This window comes from Apteryx mantelli, chromosome 1 (genome assembly GCF_036417845.1).
Source record: "Apteryx mantelli isolate bAptMan1 chromosome 1, bAptMan1.hap1, whole genome shotgun sequence".
NCBI lineage: Eukaryota > Metazoa > Chordata > Aves > Apterygiformes > Apterygidae > Apteryx > Apteryx mantelli.
This window is the reverse complement of record NC_089978.1, coordinates 152,324,586-152,346,518: the sequence shown is the minus strand read 5'-3', so window position 1 is coordinate 152,346,518 and position 21,933 is coordinate 152,324,586. Positions and strand designations below refer to the sequence as shown.

The 21,933-nt window shown below is 39.5% G+C and overlaps 1 protein-coding gene across 1 annotated transcript in view; it reads right to left on the bottom strand.

The window, feature by feature from the left end:
* The window catches only part of MICAL3 (microtubule associated monooxygenase, calponin and LIM domain containing 3), a 165,867-nt gene that overhangs the window by 18,343 nt on the left and 125,591 nt on the right, over window positions 1–21,933 (bottom strand). The window contains exons 25-33 of the mRNA XM_067306880.1: window positions 20,165–20,227; window positions 17,003–17,107; window positions 16,219–16,359; window positions 15,718–15,809; window positions 12,222–14,097; window positions 11,184–11,278; window positions 7,336–7,386; window positions 5,381–5,488; window positions 4,549–4,642 (exon numbers count right to left, since the gene is read on the bottom strand). Coding sequence (XP_067162981.1) covers window positions 4,549–4,642; window positions 5,381–5,488; window positions 7,336–7,386; window positions 11,184–11,278; window positions 12,222–14,097; window positions 15,718–15,809; window positions 16,219–16,359; window positions 17,003–17,107; window positions 20,165–20,227 — 2,625 coding nt within the window. The remainder of the gene's footprint in view (window positions 1–4,548; window positions 4,643–5,380; window positions 5,489–7,335; window positions 7,387–11,183; window positions 11,279–12,221; window positions 14,098–15,717; window positions 15,810–16,218; window positions 16,360–17,002; window positions 17,108–20,164; window positions 20,228–21,933) is intronic.

The window sequence follows — 21,933 nt, the reverse complement described above, 5'->3', positions numbered from 1 at the left end:
GAGGTCACTGTAATAAGATTCTCCCCAATAGTCTACAACAAGGAATTGGTGAAGACAGAGTTATTGAGTTACCCCAGCCCCACACAATCAAAGCAATATACGAGAAAGAGATGTACAGACAGACAGTAAAAATAAAAGACAAACAAGAAACCATGCAGCTATACACAGGTATGTGTGTGTATACACACACACACACGTGTATTCATACATCCCTCTCTCTACATATAAATATTCATATCTATATATCTATACCTCTATAGATAAAGATATCTCACATAAACATATATATTGGGAAGATGAGGAGAAAATTCCCAGCAGGCAGGCAAGGACTTCTAATGAGAAAAATCAAGTCTACCCAGAGACACACTTCACCTATTTCAGTCTGTACCAGTACCTGACACTGATGTCTTTCCTCTTGCTGAAAAAGGAAGAACTATTCTTGTTGCTTCCACGCTGAGCAATATGTTGGAAGGAAACACTGTAATTTCGTGGGTCAGCTGCAGCAAAGGAGTTGCAGCAGTAAGGGTTGATTTCTTGGAGGTGAGTGAGCGGAGGATGTATGCGTACAGCACACGAATGAGAGGCACTGACTGAGTGCTGACATGAATGTCAAATGTGTAAGGGTAGAAAGATGGGTATGGGTGTTTGTGCTAATGCAGCATCTGTGTTAGAGAAGGAAGAACCTGCACAAAAGTGTGTGAAACAGAGACAGTTTGTACCTACACAGCCGCGAGAAACATGTACACCACAAGTAATGATGTTACTATGATTAAGTAATCATAGTACTGTATAATGGTTCCTTGTGGAAGAGACATATGGGAGTACTGAAAGCACCATTTCCCAATGCATATGATTCACTTGATGGAAAGAGGTGGCTCTTATATTTTGAGTATTGATCTGACAGTAGAAGTTTTCCCTGCTCCTAAAAATGGCTATCAAAGTTTATGCTAAAGGGGGACAAAGGAGAAAAAAGACGGTTCAAGAAATTCTGACTTGACATATTTTTCAAGTTAATAATTGAAAAAGATGTAAAATCCACACAGGAAAAGAAAGTCATCACCATGTCCAAACAGGTGAATGCACCATCATACAAGGCATTGTTACATTAATAGTGATCTTATTCAAGGTGTCTCTTCCACCAGGACACTGCAGAAAAATGGGAGAATGTTTCTTTGTGATTATCCTACTGTACCTTGGCCACGATGCAAAAGAGAGGGGGAAAAAAGAAGAAGAAAAAGAAGAGATGACAAAAACTTAAACCACCTGTATATGACAAACTTGTCACCTGAAATAGAGCTTACACTCCAGATCATTCATTTTAACTAACTGCCAGAGGGTGAGATTTTCAAAGATAATCACAGAGAACATATTCAGGAAAGTAAGTAATCATAGGGTGTAAGATGATTTTCTAAATTATAAACTAAATTTTGGAATAAGCATTCCACTTGCAGAAGAACAAAAGGCCAACAGTGGCTTGCCTGAGGCTGAGCCAGTTTAAAAAATGAAGAGACAAAGAGGTAGACAAGAAGGTGCAATTATTTATTAAAGTTGATAATGACCTCCAAGATGTTTCTGAGTCTGACTAGTTGAATAGCTAGTATCATCATATAGCATATTCCATCTTGACAACTGTCAGATAATGAGCGAAATTCCTGGAAAGAATATTGAGCTATTTGTACCTACTGCTAAGATCTAAATTAACTATAATCTCTCAGGCGGACAGCAGGGCATCACTGTGAACAATTTATTAATTGTCTGCTCAGTGTAAGTCAGCTGGCAAGAACATATGAAGGTGTATGCAAAATGGATGGAAAATAGAAGCAAAGTTTTTCTAGGTACATTCTAAGTATGTTCTTACCTACAGTACTGTTTTTTGTTCTTAACAGTCCAACTGAAAAATGTTTTTGCAAAAATGGAAGAAGGTCCAGACGTCAAGTGATATGAACAGCTGAAGTTATGGAAGACTTATACCTAAGGAAAAATTGAAATCCTTTAGTGAGAGGACAGGCAACATGACAAAGATGATACATGGCATAGGGAAGCATTTCATATGGTCTTGTTTATCATTTTCCACAACAGAAAAAGAAAAGAACCATTAAAACATACAAAATTCTGTTTCTTCTGTCAGGATTTTCAAGTACCTAGTAGTAGGAAATCCCTAATAATAATATGCAAAACTTTATATTTGAAGTTGCACAAGTCAGTGAATGAATAAAGTTAGGATTTTTTCTTTCCCTACTGAGAGGGGAGCTGAATAATCCACTCATTAGAGTGCAATATCTTCTCCAAGAATAGTTAATACTGGTTGCTGCCTATGGGATGGCCATTACTTTGATACTGGCATTGCAATCCTCTATTTATGAAGACAGAGTATGTACAGAAGAGGCATAACTCCCACATTTCTTCTCCTTGCACAAGCTTGTTAAACAGAAAGAGATATTCTTCAGATCACAACACTTTATACACTGGCCTTCCCTTTTTCAGCTTCTGCTTATAAGGTTTCATTAAGGGGAGGAGCTCACAAGAGACAAGAGCATGACTCCACACCTTTGCACAATGTTACTGCTGAACGCAGTGGTCACTGTTAGGTCACTATCTTATGCAATGCAGATAAGAAGAAAATTATGCTGATTTCCTGAATAATTAATGGTTATCAGAGGAAGAAATTAATAGTACCAATGGAGGGTGAAGTCACAGACTTCAATAATCCAGCTATCTTATTACAAACATACGTAAAATGTCCATGCAAGAGTGGCTAGAGAGGTGAAGGATGGAGTTCACTTTTAATTTTGTGTTTTCAGGCAACACAGGCTAGAACATGTCTTTTTTTGAACAGAATATGTTTCTTGTTAACCCCCTGAAATAACTGGAAGAGTTGAGGCTGGTGAGTTCCTTATGATGGAGTTAAGCTTCTGTAAACATGATGTACAATCTTTTGATGGAAACATGTTGCCAGCAGCAAAGCATATCCTAGAGACTTACTGAAGAAGGAGATTCTCCCATTTTGCAAGAGGGGCCTATGATTTCATAATGCTGCTAAGAAAATCACAAATATACAAGCTCAAGTAAGACTGTCCTTTTGGGGTGAGTTGTGAGTGAGAAGCAAGGTATACAAGAGTTGCAGTCTTCCATACAAAATATCAGCTGTTACTCTGGGTCATTTTTGCACTCTCTGAACATTTCTTAGGCTATGGTGAAGAACACTCTCTCAGCTGTTAAGCTTTCTCACTTGTGCTGACATGTCTTACATGAATGTCATTTATCAGGTGAATAATCAAGATGAACTTCCAGGTGAGAAGAAAAAAAAAGGAAAAGAAGAATTAGAGACAAGAGAAGGGGTGTTAGTAAGTGCAGTAACTGGTGGGCCAGAGAACAGAGGGGGCCACACAGAAATACACAGCACAGGGAAAGAGGCACCACCACAGAGAAACACTTTTTGTATCAGGTTATTTTTTGAACCCACAAATAAAAAAGCCAGTCATATCACAAAACTACTGAAGTGATCAAGATTGTTCTCCACACTTGTAGTATTCATTTGCTTTGGTAACTACTTAATCCTGCTGCTTTGCCATACCCTTACAGAACATGAAACAACTAATCGTGGCCAAGTAGTAACTGGTGGGAACTTACACCAGACCCTTCCTCTGGTGAACCTTCATTGCTTAAGCAACTACCATCTTCACAGGTACAGTGATTGCTCTTCAATCCAAGCAACAAGCCAAATCATTTTCCAAACACCTGTTCCACTATTATAATTTCCAATCTCTGATCTTTGCAATCAGGTGCATAATCCTGGACCTGTCAGATATACGCACACTGCATTTGCCTGTTGGATATCTGACTCCCTGTATTTAGGGATTCTTTTTTCCAAACCGTTATGCTACTATCAGCATTATCTGAACCAAGTATTCCTCCACTCTTACACTTTGCCAGATCAGGTGATGCTCATTTAATTTAATTTCAAGTACATTTAACACATTCCGTTAACAGCTTGACATGGATACCTTTCAGTACACGTGTGCATTTCTGCTCTGCACAACTTTGTCAGAAGTTGCCAGTGTGCTGGGCTGTGCAGTGAGGAAGATGTTCTGTGATGGTCCCTTGTAAGGACACTACCTTGATAATCCAACACAATAGAGAAAGTACACAATTTCACAATTACTTCCTTAACATACAAACAGGGTTCTCTTACTGTGACAGCTTTACATGAATCGCAGCTAGGAAACCCCTGCAATTTTCTAGCTGGAATATGCAGTAATATGCAGAAACAGTCAGATGGACATTTTAATCTATTAATAATTGGAGGGTTACCTCCTAAGCCTCAGGCAAAGACAAGTGAACTAGTTTCTGCCATTAGGGAAATTCAAGGATTAGAAGAAACACAGGAACAATAAGGCCTCAAAAAGATACTAGAAAAGGGAGAATGAATTCACAATCTGAATCTAGGCTACAATGGTCCAATTGCTTCTAAAATCCAAATAGCTATGGACTATTGCACAAGCATTTGGTAAGAAAACACTGAAAAGCAAACCAAGCTGTGTTGGATACCTGCTTCTCCCCGAAGGGCCTTCTCCACGGCAACCCCTCTCTCCTCGAGTTGCCTCTGCTTCTCTTCCACTTGTTCAAGCTGGCGCTGGATGATCTGTTCAGAAAAGAACAAGCAGAAACTCACCAACAGCAATTCTCTTGTTCTGTCTGCAGCACTCCTCCAGCTCTAAATGACACTTCAGCCAAATCAACCTTTTCAAAACCAAGTATTTGCATCCAACAATACAGCGCTTCAGAAGCTAGCATTACAGTTCCCTGCAGGAAAGGGACTCCCTCTGTATCCTATCCCTTAGTTTTACAAACACCATGATACTCACTTATTTGCTACAACTCCAACCACTTTCCTATACTCTAAAGTGAAGGTGATGCTATTCAGTTAGCTGAACCCCTGTCTCAAGTTTTAAGAGAAATCCTATCACTGACAGACAATGCCAGCAGTCTTCCAACAGTCTTCCAACAGATCTCTGATGATGAAAGGTTAACCTGGTAACACCTCATCCAGCAGCATCATTGGTGCAGCTTCATCAGGTATTATTTGACTATCACTGTTCCATTCAGTGAATGGTACTTTGCTCATCTCCACCTAGAAAGGTGTTACAGTCATTATTTGCCATTTTTCTTGCTCTAACACTATCATGATAGGTTTCAGCAATTCTTCCCATGTTTGTGACACGGTACCAAATTTGACAGAGAGAGTGAGAGCAGTGACAATCATGTAGAAATAGAGGAAAGTTCTGGCTCTGGATCCTCTTCTGGCACACTAAGAATGCCAGAATCATGGTGCTTTCACATAGAGATTTCCTGCCATGACAAGTAAAGTCTGAGGCACTACCTGGGCTCTATGTAACCTCTTTAGCTCCTCTTGCTTGGCTTGTCTACGGGCAGCTTTCTGTACTCGCCGAGTCAGCTTGGCGTTCAGTTCTTCTTCCGTGTAGGCTCTCTGAAGGAAGAAGAAACAGAAGCAAATTTTAATTGCATGCCCAGAGATTTGGGGGAGGGAAGACATTCTCTCTTCCAAAATCTCATGTAAGAGGTGTTCTGTCATTGCCATGGCTGTGTCAAAAGTCAAGCTTTCATAGGCATAGGTGTTCACAGTGCAGTGAGCAACAATTTCAGGGTCAAATCAGGAGTGAAGAAGCATATAAGCCAACTGCAAAGCTGTGACTTTATATAATCTCCTATCCCTGATTTCCACTGCTATATGGAACCTCTCCACAAAGATCAAATCCATTTTTATTCTTTTTCTCAACGGAGTTAGCCAAACGGATTTAGTTAAATCAATATAATAGTGACTATATAAAGAGGTCACCTTGAAGACAGTAAAGCATGTCTACATGAAACAGTTATAGCAGCACAAGCTAAGAAATTAATTTAGACCAGTGCAGTTATCTTGGTATTCCTCTCTCTCCATATATACCATTTTATTCTGGAGCAATAACATCCATATTTGGGAATTATATTGGTATAACTGGTTGTAACTACCTGTATAAATTTGTGCAATTTTTCTATGTATCAAGAAGGCAAGAAGAGACTTGAAAGCAGAGCGATGTTCTGGTGGGAGAGGGGAAATCCCATCTCAAGAGCAACCCCACAAAACTGGCTAGTGTAAAACAAACAAGCAAACAACTCCTAAACTAAAACTAGACTACCACAACACCAGAAGCCATCCAAAGGGAGAAAGGCTATGTTTATAGCGATAGAAAGGTATTTCCTCCTCTTCTTTTCTCCCAGTATGACTAGTTTAAAAATAAGTAAATTGTTATTGAAAATGGAGTTTAGTATCTTTTCAGGTATATTAGTTGGTTGTTTTGTAATCTAGGCAGGCTTCCTCTCATAGACTTTGAGAGTGTCAAAGAAGCTTCACAACTGTAACTACAGTGAAGAAAAGAACTCTCTTCTCACATACACGTACATAGGCTTTAAGGGACAGCTGGAAACAGATGCCTTCCACTTCTGGAAAGATATCTTCTCCATGGAGAGTCAAGTTAAAGGACAAAATGTTAATACAGACTAACCTGAATTTGTTTTACCTAGTTATTGCACTGCCACATCGATCAGTCTCTCCCTGTTTTATTGTTCTCAGTAAGTAGAGGTTTAAGCTAGGACCACAACTCTATTCAAAACTCCTCAGAAAGGGAGTTACCAAGCACCATTGTTAAAACTCCAAGTTGTTAATGCTTTACTCTCTCTTTTTTTTTTTAATACAAAATCCACAATGACACCCCAATCAGAAGGGAAAGTCATAGAGGGTGAGACTTTCCTATCCCACCTAACACTTTTGGACTGTGAAGAAAGGACAACAAGAATTTCAGAAAACAGCAACATTACTGAAATAGAAATGCAACTTCTATCTTTTGATTTTAGCTTGATAGACAGTTTCACTGAGATTTCAGTGAATCCAAAGAACTGTGAAGGACACTGATTGAAGTGTGACAATTCACTTGCAATAATATTCTAAGTATTAAAAAGAATACTCATACATATTTAACTGCCTAGCAACCCAATTCATTCTGAAGCTCAAAGCTCATCCACATTGTTCTGTACAGCTGTAAACTGTTTTTCACTGATAAATGCATGCACTCTAGGAAGTCAGAGAATTTGGAGTTTAATGCATTTTTGGTAGACAACCTCTATGAAGATTTTGCTGCCCATGTCTGCTGACATCTCATGCATGCACAGTCAATGTTTGTGATGTTAGTGCACATGTGATGGGTAGCTATGGATTCAATGGGTTAATATAGGGACATGCATGCAACAATGGCCAGCTAGTGGGAATGGAGACACTACCTTTGACGAATATGATCTCTTGAATGCCAAGGCGTGTGGTACATAAATCGACTTTAAAGGGGAATGGTAAAGGAAAAAAAACAACATACAAAATGAAGCAAAATCAGTTCAACATTGAAAACAGATGCACAGTAATAAAACAAAGCTGTTTTTAAATGCAACATAAAATTGTGCAAATGCTGAAGATGGCCCAGACTGATTAAGCACAATGGAACTCCCGCCACAAAATCAAGCTTCTAGTGCCCTCCTGAAGGCCATTAGGTTTGGGACCCTCTTTGAAGATGCATTCAACCTGGAAATCCCTTCTAGAGGGATTCTTTCGCCTCTATAATCTCCACCCATTGGATTTAATGTCCATTGAAGAAGTAAGTGTACATGCATATACAACATTTTGGCTTAAAATCTGGAATAATGGCTTATGCTGGGCATGCTTGGTCCGAACCTGCTCACCCAATCACGTATTACTTTTTACCATACATTTACAGACTGATTTACCACCTCTCCTAGAAGTTCTGTCTATTTCATGATTTTAAATGATCTTTACTTAATAGAAATGATCATTTGCATTTAAATACCATCACAATCCTCACTGCTTTGTGACTGGAGAAATATCAGATGGGCTCAGAGTGGGTTACATGTCCTACATTAACGGAATCTCTCTGTCTAAAAAGAAAATCTCCAGAGAGTTTGAGGAACTAAAATTATGACATTGCATCAGAACTGACTCAGTGTTGCTGCACTGTGTAGCATTTTCAGCAGTACTGACTGAATCAGAAGCTAAACATTGTCAAACTATATATATATTTTTTTGATTTTCTGTTCTGGCTATTCTCTCTGGTAGCTCAACTCAGTAACGAAAAGGAACAAAACAGTCATTACCTTCTCTACCCAATGACATTATAAGCTACACTGCACCCAGAAAATAAGGCAAATAGACTACTTAGGGTCTGTAAGAGAGATGTACTTTCCTTGTGTCATGAACTGCAGAGGGCATTGTGCCATTCTGGGGTAACAGCCAGCATTTTGCTTTTTCACATTCAATAAACTAAAAACAGTCACAAATGAAAAGCCACAGAACAACTTAAGCATGTATGCAAACTTCAGTAACCAGCAGACTACCTGTAGTAGCAAATGCATGTCTGATCACAAATACCACAATTGTACGGGAACAATGACAAACACACGCAATGACAAACACCTATTAACACAGAGCATTACGCTAGGAGTTCTTTACAGGACGCTTCTTTTGAAAGACACTGCACTAAACAACACTGAATTAATCCACTGCTGATCACAAAGGACAGGCTAAACAGAGCAAGCTCTCTGGAAAGCAAGCTCACTACAATAACCAAAAAAGCAGCACAAGCAGGATTTTAGTTTAGAGAAGGGATTCACATAAAAGTTATGTGGCACACAGGAAGCCAATTCTTACCATAAAAAGTAACAGGTTGTTTGTAACTTAAGATACATAAGCCCACCTCAAATCAGTACGAACTCAGTTTTGTCAATCCAAAAGTCCAGCCACATTTCCTTTGACAGCAAAGCATCCCAGGTTTGCATAAATGTTTGACATCCTTAAGACAGGATGCATTGTAACTAGAAAGTGTAGTTTTCAGATCTGTTCCCTCTGAATAACTATATTCATTCTCAAAAACCACTCCTCTAGAAAATAGGCAGATGCTGAGCAAAGAAATTCTTAACATGACTTCAGCAACAGCAAATGGGAGAAAATGAGAAAGTACCACCTCAACAGAGCTGGTGAGATATTCTGAATATTAGGATTCCAGGTACCTGCCACTGAGCCTATCACCCATAATGTTAGTGATGAGATATTTTTCTGCAAAAGCCATTTTAAATTGAAGTAGCTCAGCACAGAAAACAAAGTGACCATCAAGGTATACCCAAGTTTGAGAGCAGGCATAGACCTTAATGAAGCTCTGCTTCCTCCTGAAAGGGCTTACAGTGCAGAACTGCAGCTTCATAAAGTCTTATCTGAACCCCTTGTACTGCAAGCCTGTCCTCTGCTAGCCACAGGTACCTCATTCTTCTGCATCTCTTGCAAAATGCAGAATTTCTCATGAAACGCCTTGACGGCATGCAAGGAGGAATGGAAGGGGAAGACAGAGGAAAAAAAGGAACCAAATAAAAACAAAATTATCTTCCTCTCAGAAGAAATATATACCAACTAGGGAGAGAGATCGAAAGAGAGGTAAGTAAACTCAGAAAATTCCTACTTGTTTCATCAACTCCTTCCTCTACCTTGTTAGGTATTCTAATTCATTCCACTATATATACACACAGAGAAAGTATTTCCTATGACATTTCGACTGGCAATACTTCCATACCTTTGCCATCTGAGCCAAGTATCAACTAGATCCTGGCATTTGAGACTGATTTCCGCACACTGGATGAAAGGTTTGAGTTTGGAGGCACAGACCACGGTGTCTGTGACAGTGCTTTCTGAGATACTCTCTTCTTCATGAAACTTTTAACATGTGAACCAGGCCCCACAAGGAAGGGACAGAAGGAACTCATTTTTCATTTTTCATTACCAGTAAGGCCTCAGTGTACTGTGGGGTCAATGGAATCTCTACTTATCCCTCCAAACCATGCACCCTGCTAGACAGATCTTAGAACATCTCAGGAATGAAAGAAGGGTTCTTTCCCATTATAATAAATTTAGCTGATCCACATTTTTTCCACCTATTTTTGCATTAATAGTGCCATCCTAAAATTGAAATAAATAATTTGAAAGCAACTAACTTAGGCACTTAGTTATCACCATGTATTTTCCACATTGCAAATAAACTAAACATATCTTTTTCCTGGGCTTTTATAGGGATTCACTGGTCTCTCTTCTGTTCTCTCCAATATCTTCCTTTAAGCACAATTTAAAGTGAAACTTATTTGGCTAGAGAGCCATTGATATGGCTTACATCACAATATTACTGCACTTGCTAGGGAAACTTGTGCAGGAACAAGAAACAACTTTCTCAGAAGAAGTAGAGTTCATACTAGCCCACACCTGAATGAGAACACCAGGCTAAGACCAATCCCTATATATTGGGATTTTATAGGGGCTTGCTATGTATTTCTTTTTCACAGTTGTTATCTATAGGAAAAGACATATGGAAATACCCATGAACCACCAAGTTTTCAAAAGGAACATGGTCAAACGGGGAGAGAGAAGGGTGATAGCTCATCTTTTCTCCAAAAAGGAAAGATACTAATTCAGACTGTACACTTCCTCTTCTGCCAGGAAAAAATCAGCAAACTTGTATGAGTTGCAAAACTGCAACCTGTAGCTTACCTTTTAGTGGATGATCTGTCTTGACTATGTTCTTGATGCATGCAAAGTAACATTCCTGCCTGTAATTTGCTTGGAATTCTATCAGATCAATCTATCAAAGAGGCTGGTAAAATAATGTCCTAAAATCAGACCCTCACAACAAGAAAAAGGACTATTTCATTGGTACCTTTTTGCCATTAGAGTGAGTGAAATTACATTAGAGTCAGTGAAATTTACTCCTGATATTAAATTTCTGTTTTGTATAGATCATTGACATGCTCACAACAGGGACAAAAATATCACTGTTCAGACTGTGATATTCAGTTGTAAAGCAATGTCTCAGTGAGACAACAAATCCTTCATATAACAACAGGGAATAGCTCATATTCGTGAAACTAGCTGATTTTAGGTAGATCATCCAGCCAGCTTACAGGAAAGCCAGCTCCACAGAAGAAACATTAATAATGACAAAATTAATCCATCAAATTTCTGCTGTGGTTCTAAGCCTATGATTTAAAGGATGCTTGCTCCATCTAAAATGCATTCCCCATCTGCCTACCTCTCGCTTGGACTTCTGGGAGGAACGTTCTAAAATATCATCACTGGAGAGGTCAGAGTCCTCTGAGAAACTCAGGTGTCGACGGAGCTGCAAATCTGAGGAGGCAGGAATAAAAAAATGAAGTTAGAAAAATGGCAATTATGACAGTCCATTTCTCTCTGGAAACATTTAAGAAGTCAGTGGATAACTTATTTGATTAAACTTCAAAAATACTTAGTCCTTCACACCATTCTCAGCTGCTTCAACCAGGATTATATAGTGACCAGAAAAGTATCACTCCAAAAATGATCAGTATTAATTAGAAGCTTCATTCTAAGAGAGCATCACCTTCTGCAAATGGTGTTAGAAGTAATGGTCATGACTCTCCCTTTCTGCTGTATCAGTGCTCTTATGGATAGATACAGAATTTGGGTGACAGCAGCAGGCACCATTTTCACTATTTGTGCAAGGCCAGAGAAATGTTACATGTCTGCTTTCGATTATGTTTTTGGCTAACTTATTTACTTTATCACAAGTTATCATTAAATATGTCTGCCTGCACCTGATGACATGTGAGAAATTTACATGACCTCAGAATCCCCACTTCTTAGATCAGTAGAGAATTGCCAGATCACTGAAAACACAGAAGAATGTCTCTCTGTAATCATCAGCATCCATGGTGCCAGATCAAAAGAAAGAGAACAAACCACCAAAGAGAAAGATGACAATCAGATTTAAAATAAAGATGAAACATCATAAATGCCTGATTCCAGCAAACAACACTTCTTTCTCAAGTCAGTCTAAGGCAGAAAACAGATATGTCTTGTATATACAAAGAGTGAACCTTCTATTTAAGAATCCATTTTTTTTTCATTGCCATATAAACTAACTCTGCAAATACACAAGCATACAATTCCACTCTGTAGTATTCATCCTGATATGCACGTTAGAAAGGGAGAGCAGTGTCATGCTGCACACTAGCACAAAGAGCCATATTTACTTTCAGGGATTCCTAGCTGTAGTAAAACTATAGAGTATAGAGGCACATATCAATTATACCTGCTGCTGTAACCAATGGAGAAGCCTTGTGCTTGCCAGAATCCACAGTGGCACTACTTGAGGGAGTGCTTGGGCAGGATTTGTCATCAGTCTTCTTCTTCTTGTCTTTCTTATACCCAGAAAAAACAGACTTCCATAATGATCTAGTTTTTGTTGCTTCCTCTGTCCCACCACTAGATTTGTCAGAAAGCCTGCTGTCATTTTTGGATTTCTTCTCCTTTTTGTTCTTACGAGGGGAGAAAAGAGAAGTTCTTTTCTTACTCTTTCCACTGGAGCTTTCTGAAGAGGTGATGGACCCTTCAGGGCCAGCCACATCAGCAGGAGGAGTGGAGAACTTTTCACTAGCAGCATCATGTTTTAGTGTGGAGCTCTCTGCTATTTTCAAGGCCAAATGCTTTGGAGAGTCATAAAACAACTCTTTGGTCTTCAAGGGCATGGAAGATGCCTTTCGTGCCCTTGCAGCCCCAGCAGCAGCAGCTGCAGCCATCTCCATATCTTTCATCTTACACAACTGTTTAGCCATGGCATCACGTAGTGCTTGGCTCTTGACAGACTTCTCTCTGGCTCTCATTCTTTCTTCAGCAAGTTCCTTGGCTTCTGGAGAAATTCCAGGTAGCACTCTTTTCTTTTGGTTAACCCCTCCTTCCATTGAGGGTGGACCACCATTTTCTTTGACCAAGGGCAAAAGAAGCGGTTTCTCTGGCCTTGGCCTACTGGTAGGAGGTGTAAAGAACTTCTCATGAAGGCTTGTGTCCTCTGTCCTCTCATCATATGTGTCCTCTACATCATCAGCAAATGGAATCTCATCTACACTCTCTGCAAAAGACTTCCGCACGTCTTCTTTTTTGGCCTGGGTTGACTCTTTGGCAGCAGAGGTTGGCTCATTGCGTGGGAGAGCAGGAGGTGTTGATGCTGGTGTTGGAGGTGACTTGGCTTCAACCTCATTCTGCCAAATTGCTTGATGCCTCTTTTTACGCAAAGTGGCTGGTTCTTCATCCTGAGGAGGTGGTGGAGGTGGACTTGAAGGAGGAGTAAGCATGGTAGAGTCAGAAGTGTTGAAGCTCTGGCTAGCCAGTGTTCTCATGTTAGATGAACTCTCCTGAAGGCCAAGTCCAGAACTGCTGGATACATCTCTCCTTACTTCATTGGAACTCTTCAGATCTTTTTCTGATGGAGATTTTGGAGTGAGCAGAGAAATCTGCTCGTTTTCTAACTTGGACAGTCCCTGCCTTCTCAGGGCAGGCTGGGGTTTCACAAGATGGATCCTCTCCTCCCCTGAAGCATTCTCAGTATTAAAAGACTTTAGAGGAGTTGTCTCAAGGGCAGATACAGTCAAACTTGGCTCTGAGTGTTTGTTTCTGTCTACTGGGGTGAGGCCTAAGCTCCTCCGGATTTCAGCACTCTTCATCCAGAACTCTTCTACAAGATTACTCCGTTTCAGGGCTTCTTCTGCAGTAGTAGGGCTCCCCAATTTTTCCACCTCACTATCCTGGCTCCTTAGGACCAGTTTGGCCAGAGGAGTAGACGTTAAGGCTGGGACAGGCTGGAAACATACTGGAGGCTCCATTGGGGATGGAATGGATGCTTCAGTAGAAGGCAAAGGCTGTGAACAGATAGGTGTTTGAGCAGATGTTGGGGATGAAGCCAATGTCGATGCTGCTGGCTGAGACTCTGCTGGTGATGTAGGTGCAACGGCTTCTGGTGATGCAACTGGCTGGGATAATACTGGAGAGACTGGCACTGAAGGGCTCTTAACTTTCCTGTCTTTTGGGATTTCATCCTTTGGTCCTTCCTCAAGAATGAAAGGCTCAGGAAAAAAGCGTGTCTCTGTAGATTTTATAGCACGGGATACTGCAGCAAGGGGATCTTTTACATCCTACAAAAATGAGAAAAAAAAAAGAATTATTAATAGTCACTAGGCACATTGGAATGTTGTTCCATTTTTGTTGCTATCAAGGGAAGTTAGCAATACGGAAACAATCCAAGAATCAAAATATGAAAAAACCCACATATGGCATCCCTTTCCCAGGCCTGGAACGCCACTTAGGACTTTACAACAAGTATTTCTCAGGTACATCAGGTATTTCTCTGTTCTATTGTATAAACTGTCCTTTGTACATGACAACAAGGCAAATTTAATTTTTAGAAGAAAAAGCGTGCTAAGTTCCAGAAATCCATTTCTATCTTTTCCTGCTCTCTCTTCCCATCCCCAACTATGTATATTATGGTGGTTCCTTATCTCACAAATTTGATATAAGTCTCTCCAGCTCTCATCAATACAGCACTTTGTGCTGGCTAGTGCCTGCTTTAAGCACATGGTTTCTTAAAGCAAGGGGTGCTTTCTCTTCTAGGAGTAAATTAGGCTGCAATTCCCTTGCCCCTTAATGGTCTGAGGAGTCTGGGTTTTCATCTCCTACATCTAGGCTGCCGTATTACTCAATAGTGCATTTCTTTGTTTTACAATTTAACCCTTTGGCAGGGAACTCCTCGTAATGAGTTCTGTTATTATTCTTTCCAATGACATATTTTGCACAGGCTTTCTTTTAAATGCACGAAGCTTGGTTTAACTGACACAAGATCATTAGAGCAGGAACCTCTCTATCTGTGTGCTTGTATGACACATATTAGAATGCCCAGGTCTTGAGTGCTGCATCTGGATGCTATCCTGATATAAACAGTAACGATGTCTAATGGAATCATTAGATGGGCCTAGAAAAAAAAAAATCTTGATTTTAACAGAGAGTGAATGCTGTTCAGCAATTGTTGCCAGCAGACTAACCTTATCTCATAATCTGTCCACTATACAAGCAACCTGGATTAATGCTGAACTCTCTAGGAAACTCTAATCTTTTAATGATTCCTTATAAATAAACACTGGGGAAAAATGTTTCAATTGAACATTTTAAGGGTCATTTGCTTCCTGCTCTTACACAACAGTCATTGCACCCATAGTAAGCTTGCAAGCCAACTCTAAGGCAGGCAACGTGACAGTAAATAATTGACATGTCTCACTTTCTTGAGCTGAAATATATTGTTACTCTGCAATAAATAAGCACCACTTTGGTTACTGCTACCTAAGTGTATACAAATATAATTTTGAATTGCAACTGTACAGAAGATGATTTTTATACAAGAAACATAACCAAACCAGGATAAACAAACAGAAAACACCTTACCGAGGCTCCCCTCATGCATTATGTATAAAATATACAACTCCTGTTAGCTGTACATTGAAATTAAAATATTCTATATAAATCTTTTTTGACTTTGTGATGGGAACTTGTGCACTGATGAGCCACTACACTCTGAAGTTTGGGAAGAAAGATAGCACATTATTTTTTCAGATTAAACAAAGTCAGATTTCAAGATCAACATAAATTATAGAGACAAAGAAGCAGGAAAGACCACTGCTGTCAGCCTGTATTAGCTCATCTGACAAACTGTTCTACTGAACTACAGGAAGTAAGTAGAGAGCATCTAAGATTCCCATTCTTACCTCTGTTTGTTTTGCTTTGGGACTATCAACAGGAGACAGAGGAAGAACACTGTCATTAGCTGGCTGGATAAGGATGGATGGCTTGCATGGATCTAGGGAAAGCAAAAGTATGTTTCAGAAAACAAATGAGACTGCTAATATTGTAATTTTTTTTTTGTTACACACAGCACATGGTGACAAATTTCTTAGCCTTTTACAAATTCTACATCGGACAGCCAGAACCTAGCCAAAATTTTGCAAATGCCCAAATTGGTGCAAGCTTGTTACACAAAAACTTCTACACGGAAAAGCAGTAACATGGGTTCTCACACGCTGTAGGAAGCTGTAATTAATGGATTCAGAATACCCTTCTCAAAATGTTAATGCAAGCACACACTGTGCCACTGAGAGCAGTGAGATGGTTCAAATCCAAAAGACTGTCTTCTCTGACAGTCCAACTTAACAAATCTAATAAATATAGAGACTATCCAGAGTGCAAGTTACAACCATTCAAGTGTCCACCTTCTGTCACACTGCAAGAAGCATCTTCTGTTCCTTCTTCATCTTCCTCATCTTCTTCATCTTCAGAGACTTTCAGTTCTGGCTCTTCTACATCACCTCGATGTAAGCGAAACTCAGCCTCTGCATCAGATGCGATGTCATCTGATCATTAATTATATGGATGGGGGGAAAAAAAAAGAGATCTTGGATACAAGTCCATCAGGACATCTGTTTATTTTCAAAATCTTTCATAATCCTCTCTATTCACATGGTGCTTATCACTGTCACAACTTGAACACCCAGATGTTTTCCTCCTTTATTATGTGTTAATTAGAGCCGTTTATCAGTAAGTGATGGATGATTAAATAAATAACTAAGTAGTTGAAGTTACACCTTCTCAGTTTTCTGGAAAATTTTCAATGTTTTCTAAGGTATGCAGTTCTTTCTACATTTGGAAGGGAAGATTTTTTGCCACAATACCATAGATTTTTCACAAATTTACTTCTATTTAAATTATTCAGCAAGATTAATTACTGAGTAAGGACACCAGACTGAGCCCTCTAACTCAGTAGATGTTGAGAGGAATGCAAAAATTTATTCTACAACCCATGGCATTGAGGTTTTTCGGTTCCTATTTGTCTTTCACCCCTGGTTCGACCTTGCCTATCTGCAATGAACTCCTTCCTGCATCACTAGAAATAAGATCAGGCTTAAGTACAAAGCATTTGCTTTTGCCAGTATTTGTATTTGCGAGTATGATTTTGTTCATATAGTGAGGTTTAAACAACGCATGGTGGTACCCTACCATCATCCAGTTCTGCACCTGTGTCTCCCTCTTCACCTGCCTGCCCTTCCGTGTCTGCAGGCTCTGTGCCCAGCTCATCCTCCACTTCATTATCCTCACATGGAGCTAGAATATATTCAAATATTGAGAAAGAAAAAGAAAAACCTACACAGTGAAAAGGTTCAACATTAAATTGCACCAAATGTCCCTAGTGGAAATATTTATCAATTACTATGAAAACAAGGAATTCTGAAGTGTGTCAGCTGGAAAGACATATACGGTCAAATGATATTTTCAGACTCCAAGAAATCAGAGTGCCTGCCTTTGGGGAGTCTCCAAGACATTAGCAATGAAGAGAGCCAGGACTTTTCTGAGCCACTGGCCTTGTGAAAAATTCAGTGAGAAGGGGACTGGGAGGACATCAAACCAGAATAGTTTACTGTTTTTTCAGCAAGATTTCTTTTCTTTATCACAACAGAACAGTTACCATCACTTTATAGCATATGCATATTAGTTGAAAACTGAAATCTCACAATGTACCACAACTGTTCATAGAGAAACTGAAGCAGATTTTTGAGGGTGTAAGACAGAGGCAAAGAGTCTAGCTTTAGGATTGATCATTATTACATTTGGAAAATGTTTAACTCTGTGCGGCTACAGTATTCTTTGGTAAAACAGTCTGAGAGACTTGATATGTTGTACAAATAACTAGGTCCCAGATGAACTGAAATATTTTTAAGTAAATAAAAAGATGCATTCCAAACTTTCCTTTGTTGTTAGAGACCACGATTTGATTTGTAGGGTCAACATACAGACAAGATTCTTGAATTTATAACACTAAAATGGGCATTTGAGAATAGCACCTGTGACAACATTTAATTACAGGAGGAGGACCCAGCTGTGTGGGTCTACATTTCATTTTTAAATGATACTTAAAAACCTAAAAAAACCCTCTACTAACTCTCAGCTTATTACACTTTTTCCCAGCTCTACTGTTTTGAGTGATTTACTAGAAATTTGTTGGTGATACGCATAGTATCTGGTCCTAAATGATGATAACAGGTGTATTTATAACTTCCTTGGTCACACCTATACCAGTAAACTAAGCAGTGAGAGTCTCCAGACCTGAACACATGCAGTGCCATACTGTCATTTCTGTTGCTAAACTGGTAGGAGGGCTCCTGGCAGTTAGTTGCCATGGTAGGGCTACAGTATGTTTCTTATAGGCAGTCTGGATGCAGCCCCGCCGATTCTGGAAGATAAAAAGGTTTTAGCCATATGAGTGCAAGCCACGCTGTGGCAGCTTTCTTCAGATTCAGAGAGTGGGTCCCAGACCTTTTTATTTACTAGTGAAGATGTGGCCTTTAGAACCACTTATTAATTATGCCAATCTTAAAAAAAAAACAACTATCCCTAAAACTGAGGTCTTATAGTGTCTCCTCTTCCTCTAACCCAGGTTTTTGCTTATTTCAAAATACAGCCTTTGGTGGGTGGTTTGTCTTCTTCCTTCAGCCTGAGAATTTATTTTATTCTATGCTTTTCCCTTCTGTAGTATCAAGACAGACAAACATATGAGTTAATTTATTTTCTGTAAACTGTTGTGAAAGGGCAGTTATACCTAAGCGTGATAAAGCACTGGCTTACTCCCTTAGGTCGGAGGCTTATAAAATCCAGAATCTTACAGCTCTAGAGCACAGGAGACGTAGGAAACCGAGTCAAGTAGTAAAGGCTGGTCTTCCCACAAGGGCATTTATAGATGTACTGAACAAAACCAAACTGTGCCTCTGTCTGATTGTTGCTTAGGTATGCTCTAGCTAATGCTATTTTGAAAACAATAATGTCATAGGATGGTTTTAAGGTAACACGAAATGTGAGTAACCTTAACCAAAACTTGGAAAAATGTAACTCTGATGATAGGGATATATGGTATTACTATGTACATGTGTGTCTTCTGATGCAGAAACCATGAGGTGACATGACTCACATACAAAGTGTTTAAGAGAGAAGAGAAAATCAACTGTTTTAGATATATAAAAATATATATATGGTGTATATATATATATGGTATATATACCACATATATATATGGTATATAAAACTCAACAAAAGATTTTATGGATGCATAGATAAGTAACAACTTGGTGCAAGGGGGATCCCATTTTGAGGGACATGGAGAGCTTGCAAGTGGCTGATTATATGATACATATACTGTGCATATACGTATACGCAGTTAGGATAAGGAGCAAGAGGCCAAAAGCTGTCACACAATAACTCAGAAGCTACACACTATGGCAGCCAGAAACTGGGTTTAGCACTTCGTTCATATCAGCTAGCAGCCATGAGCAGACTGCATCACGTACAGCCATCCTGTAAACACTGCTGCCTTGCCAAAGCAGCAACAGAAGCAAAGTTGTATAGGTGAGCTAGTTATTCTGATGTGCCAAAGCAACATAGCCATAGGTCAACTACATATCCATGAACTACTCCCGTTCCACTGACTTAGACACTTTCACTGCTTTACAGAATTTGACTCCCTTACTCTAATCCCAGAATCTTCACACTCATCGGTTTTGCAATAGAGCTTAGAGGACCAACTAAAGAAAGCAACTGAACTCTACCACCCTTCAGCTCTCCTTCAGTTTCCTAAATAACATGAACTCCAAGTCAAAGGAGACACAACAGTCATCACTATTCCTAAAGATCCCAGCTTAAACCTCACTTTTCTTTCTTGCTTTCTTCACAAGATAGCTAGAATTTGCAATTGCTTCAGATAATTATAATTGCTTCAAGCACTCTCTGTCACTTAACTTCTCAGTTGCAAGAAAGCCCCACGTTCTTTTAGTCAAGGAGCTGGGGGGAGAACAACTGATCTACTCTTCTGTTCATAAAGCAAATCAAAACACTCAGCCAGATTCCTCCTACTACTTTATTACATCAAAGATAACCTCTCTGTTTGGCCTGCCTTCCAAAGGGTTACAACAAATGTCCAGTTCATGCAAGAATGGACTGTCCGAGCAAGGCATGCATGCACACTCCCCCTTCCTCCCTCCCTCCACTTCCAGTCATGCAGTAGCGACAGGGCCATAAGTTCCAGGGTTAAGTACCAGCTCAGCTGCTGAAGGCATGGAGAAGAGATGGGCAGGGTTATTGTGCATTGGAATACATAGAACATCACCAAACTACCTCCAGGGACCGTCTCCAGCCACGCCTGTACCGCCTCACGGCGTACGGAGGGAAGGTCGGATGCTGAATTTAAAAAACAATAAATTATAAGAAATCAAAATTAGACCATCAGAAAGTGTCTAAAAGTGAAATGTGACAAAAGGGAAAATTTTCAGTAGCAAATACAGGAATAAAACCTACAAGATGTTAAACAATTGATTACAGGCTTGGGATGTAAAGTAAGATAACATACAAATGCCCAGGGCCAAATCTTCTTTTAGGATCTGTGATGTTAGAGGAAATACAGATGGTAATGTAAGAAAAACACAGTTCTTAGCATCTGATTAGCACGTTGCTACTGCCATATTCAGCTTGAAATTTCGTACAGGAGGGAAATTAATAGATGAAAGAGCTGAGCAATGAGATAGAATCTGTCAGCCACAGCATTTCAGAATCTGCACTGCCTGGCTTTGAATGCTACCAGACAAGGAAGAACTCCTAAAACAGAACGAGAGAGACTTCAGCGTTTCAGCCATGTTATTCCAGATCAAACCCTACCTCCAGCTGCTCCTCTGAGGAGCTCTCTGAATGAGCTCATATGACAGAACACAGCTCAGCCAGGAACAAATGTGTCTATCAAACTTGGATTGAAAATTTATGGCATATCCACAAGTACATATTTGCAACAGTTGTTTTATAAACAAACTGCTGATATGCCTGTACATGCCTGTACTGTATTACAGTGTAAATGAAGCAGCTATCTATTGGTCAGTAGATTTTCCTAGTTTGGCCTAGTTTGAGGGAAAGGGAAGGAAATACTGCCTGCTACCCAAAAGAAGCTGGAAAGACTGCAAAATCAATTTGGAAGGATCAACACAGGTTTTCCCTTATTTTGCTGGCAGCTGTACTAATGGAAAGGTAGGAATCAGAAAATAAAAATTAGAAGAAAAAATCAGAAATTATAGTGCCATAGACCTTCAAGCAAAAGCTATATGAACCTTAACTGTGGTAAGCTTAAGAAACCATGTTATCATTTTTTACTTAGGGTTCTTAAATTTTAAGCAACCACTTAAGGAATACTGAATGCTACAGACAGTGGAACAGGGTCCATTTCTATCATTGCAGTGGGAAGGAAATACTGATCTCTTACTCATATAGAGCAGATTTCACACCAGAAAATCCAAGTGCATTCTACAAACTGCAATTATAAACATAGCCTAACTGAACTGTAATTATGTATGAAGTTGGACTAGGATCTAAAAAAAGGCCAGCCAGAAGTATGGGGAAAAGGTTAAGGTTTAAAAAAAAATATCTTGCATGGAATAAGATCAGGCAACATGAGATAAGGTCCTAGTTTTTTGGGTTTTTTTTAAATACAGATCAGTCATGAGCCTAATTTTACATTTACTGTAAAAGAAACCCCTTCACACAGCACACTTATTCTCTCCACGATTCCGGCACAGTGGTTTGTTATAGACTTTCATAGAAGACCACCACTTACTAAATCAGCAACATTAACTCTTTTTTAAGCTTGGGCTTCCGGGTAAGTAAAGCACATATGACATACTTACCTTCTGACACCCAGTGATATAGTCTAGAAAGGGGTCTGGTACAGAGGTCAGCTCAGTAGGGATGGCCGAAAGGTGTTTATAAGATAGCTAGAATTTTGGCATTTTTCCCCCTCCAAAGTTTTCCTTTAAGTAAGCAGCAACTCAAAAAGATCACACCTTGCTTTAAAAAACACATATACTGTCAAATCTTAACTACCTTTGAACTCCGTCCTTCCCTGA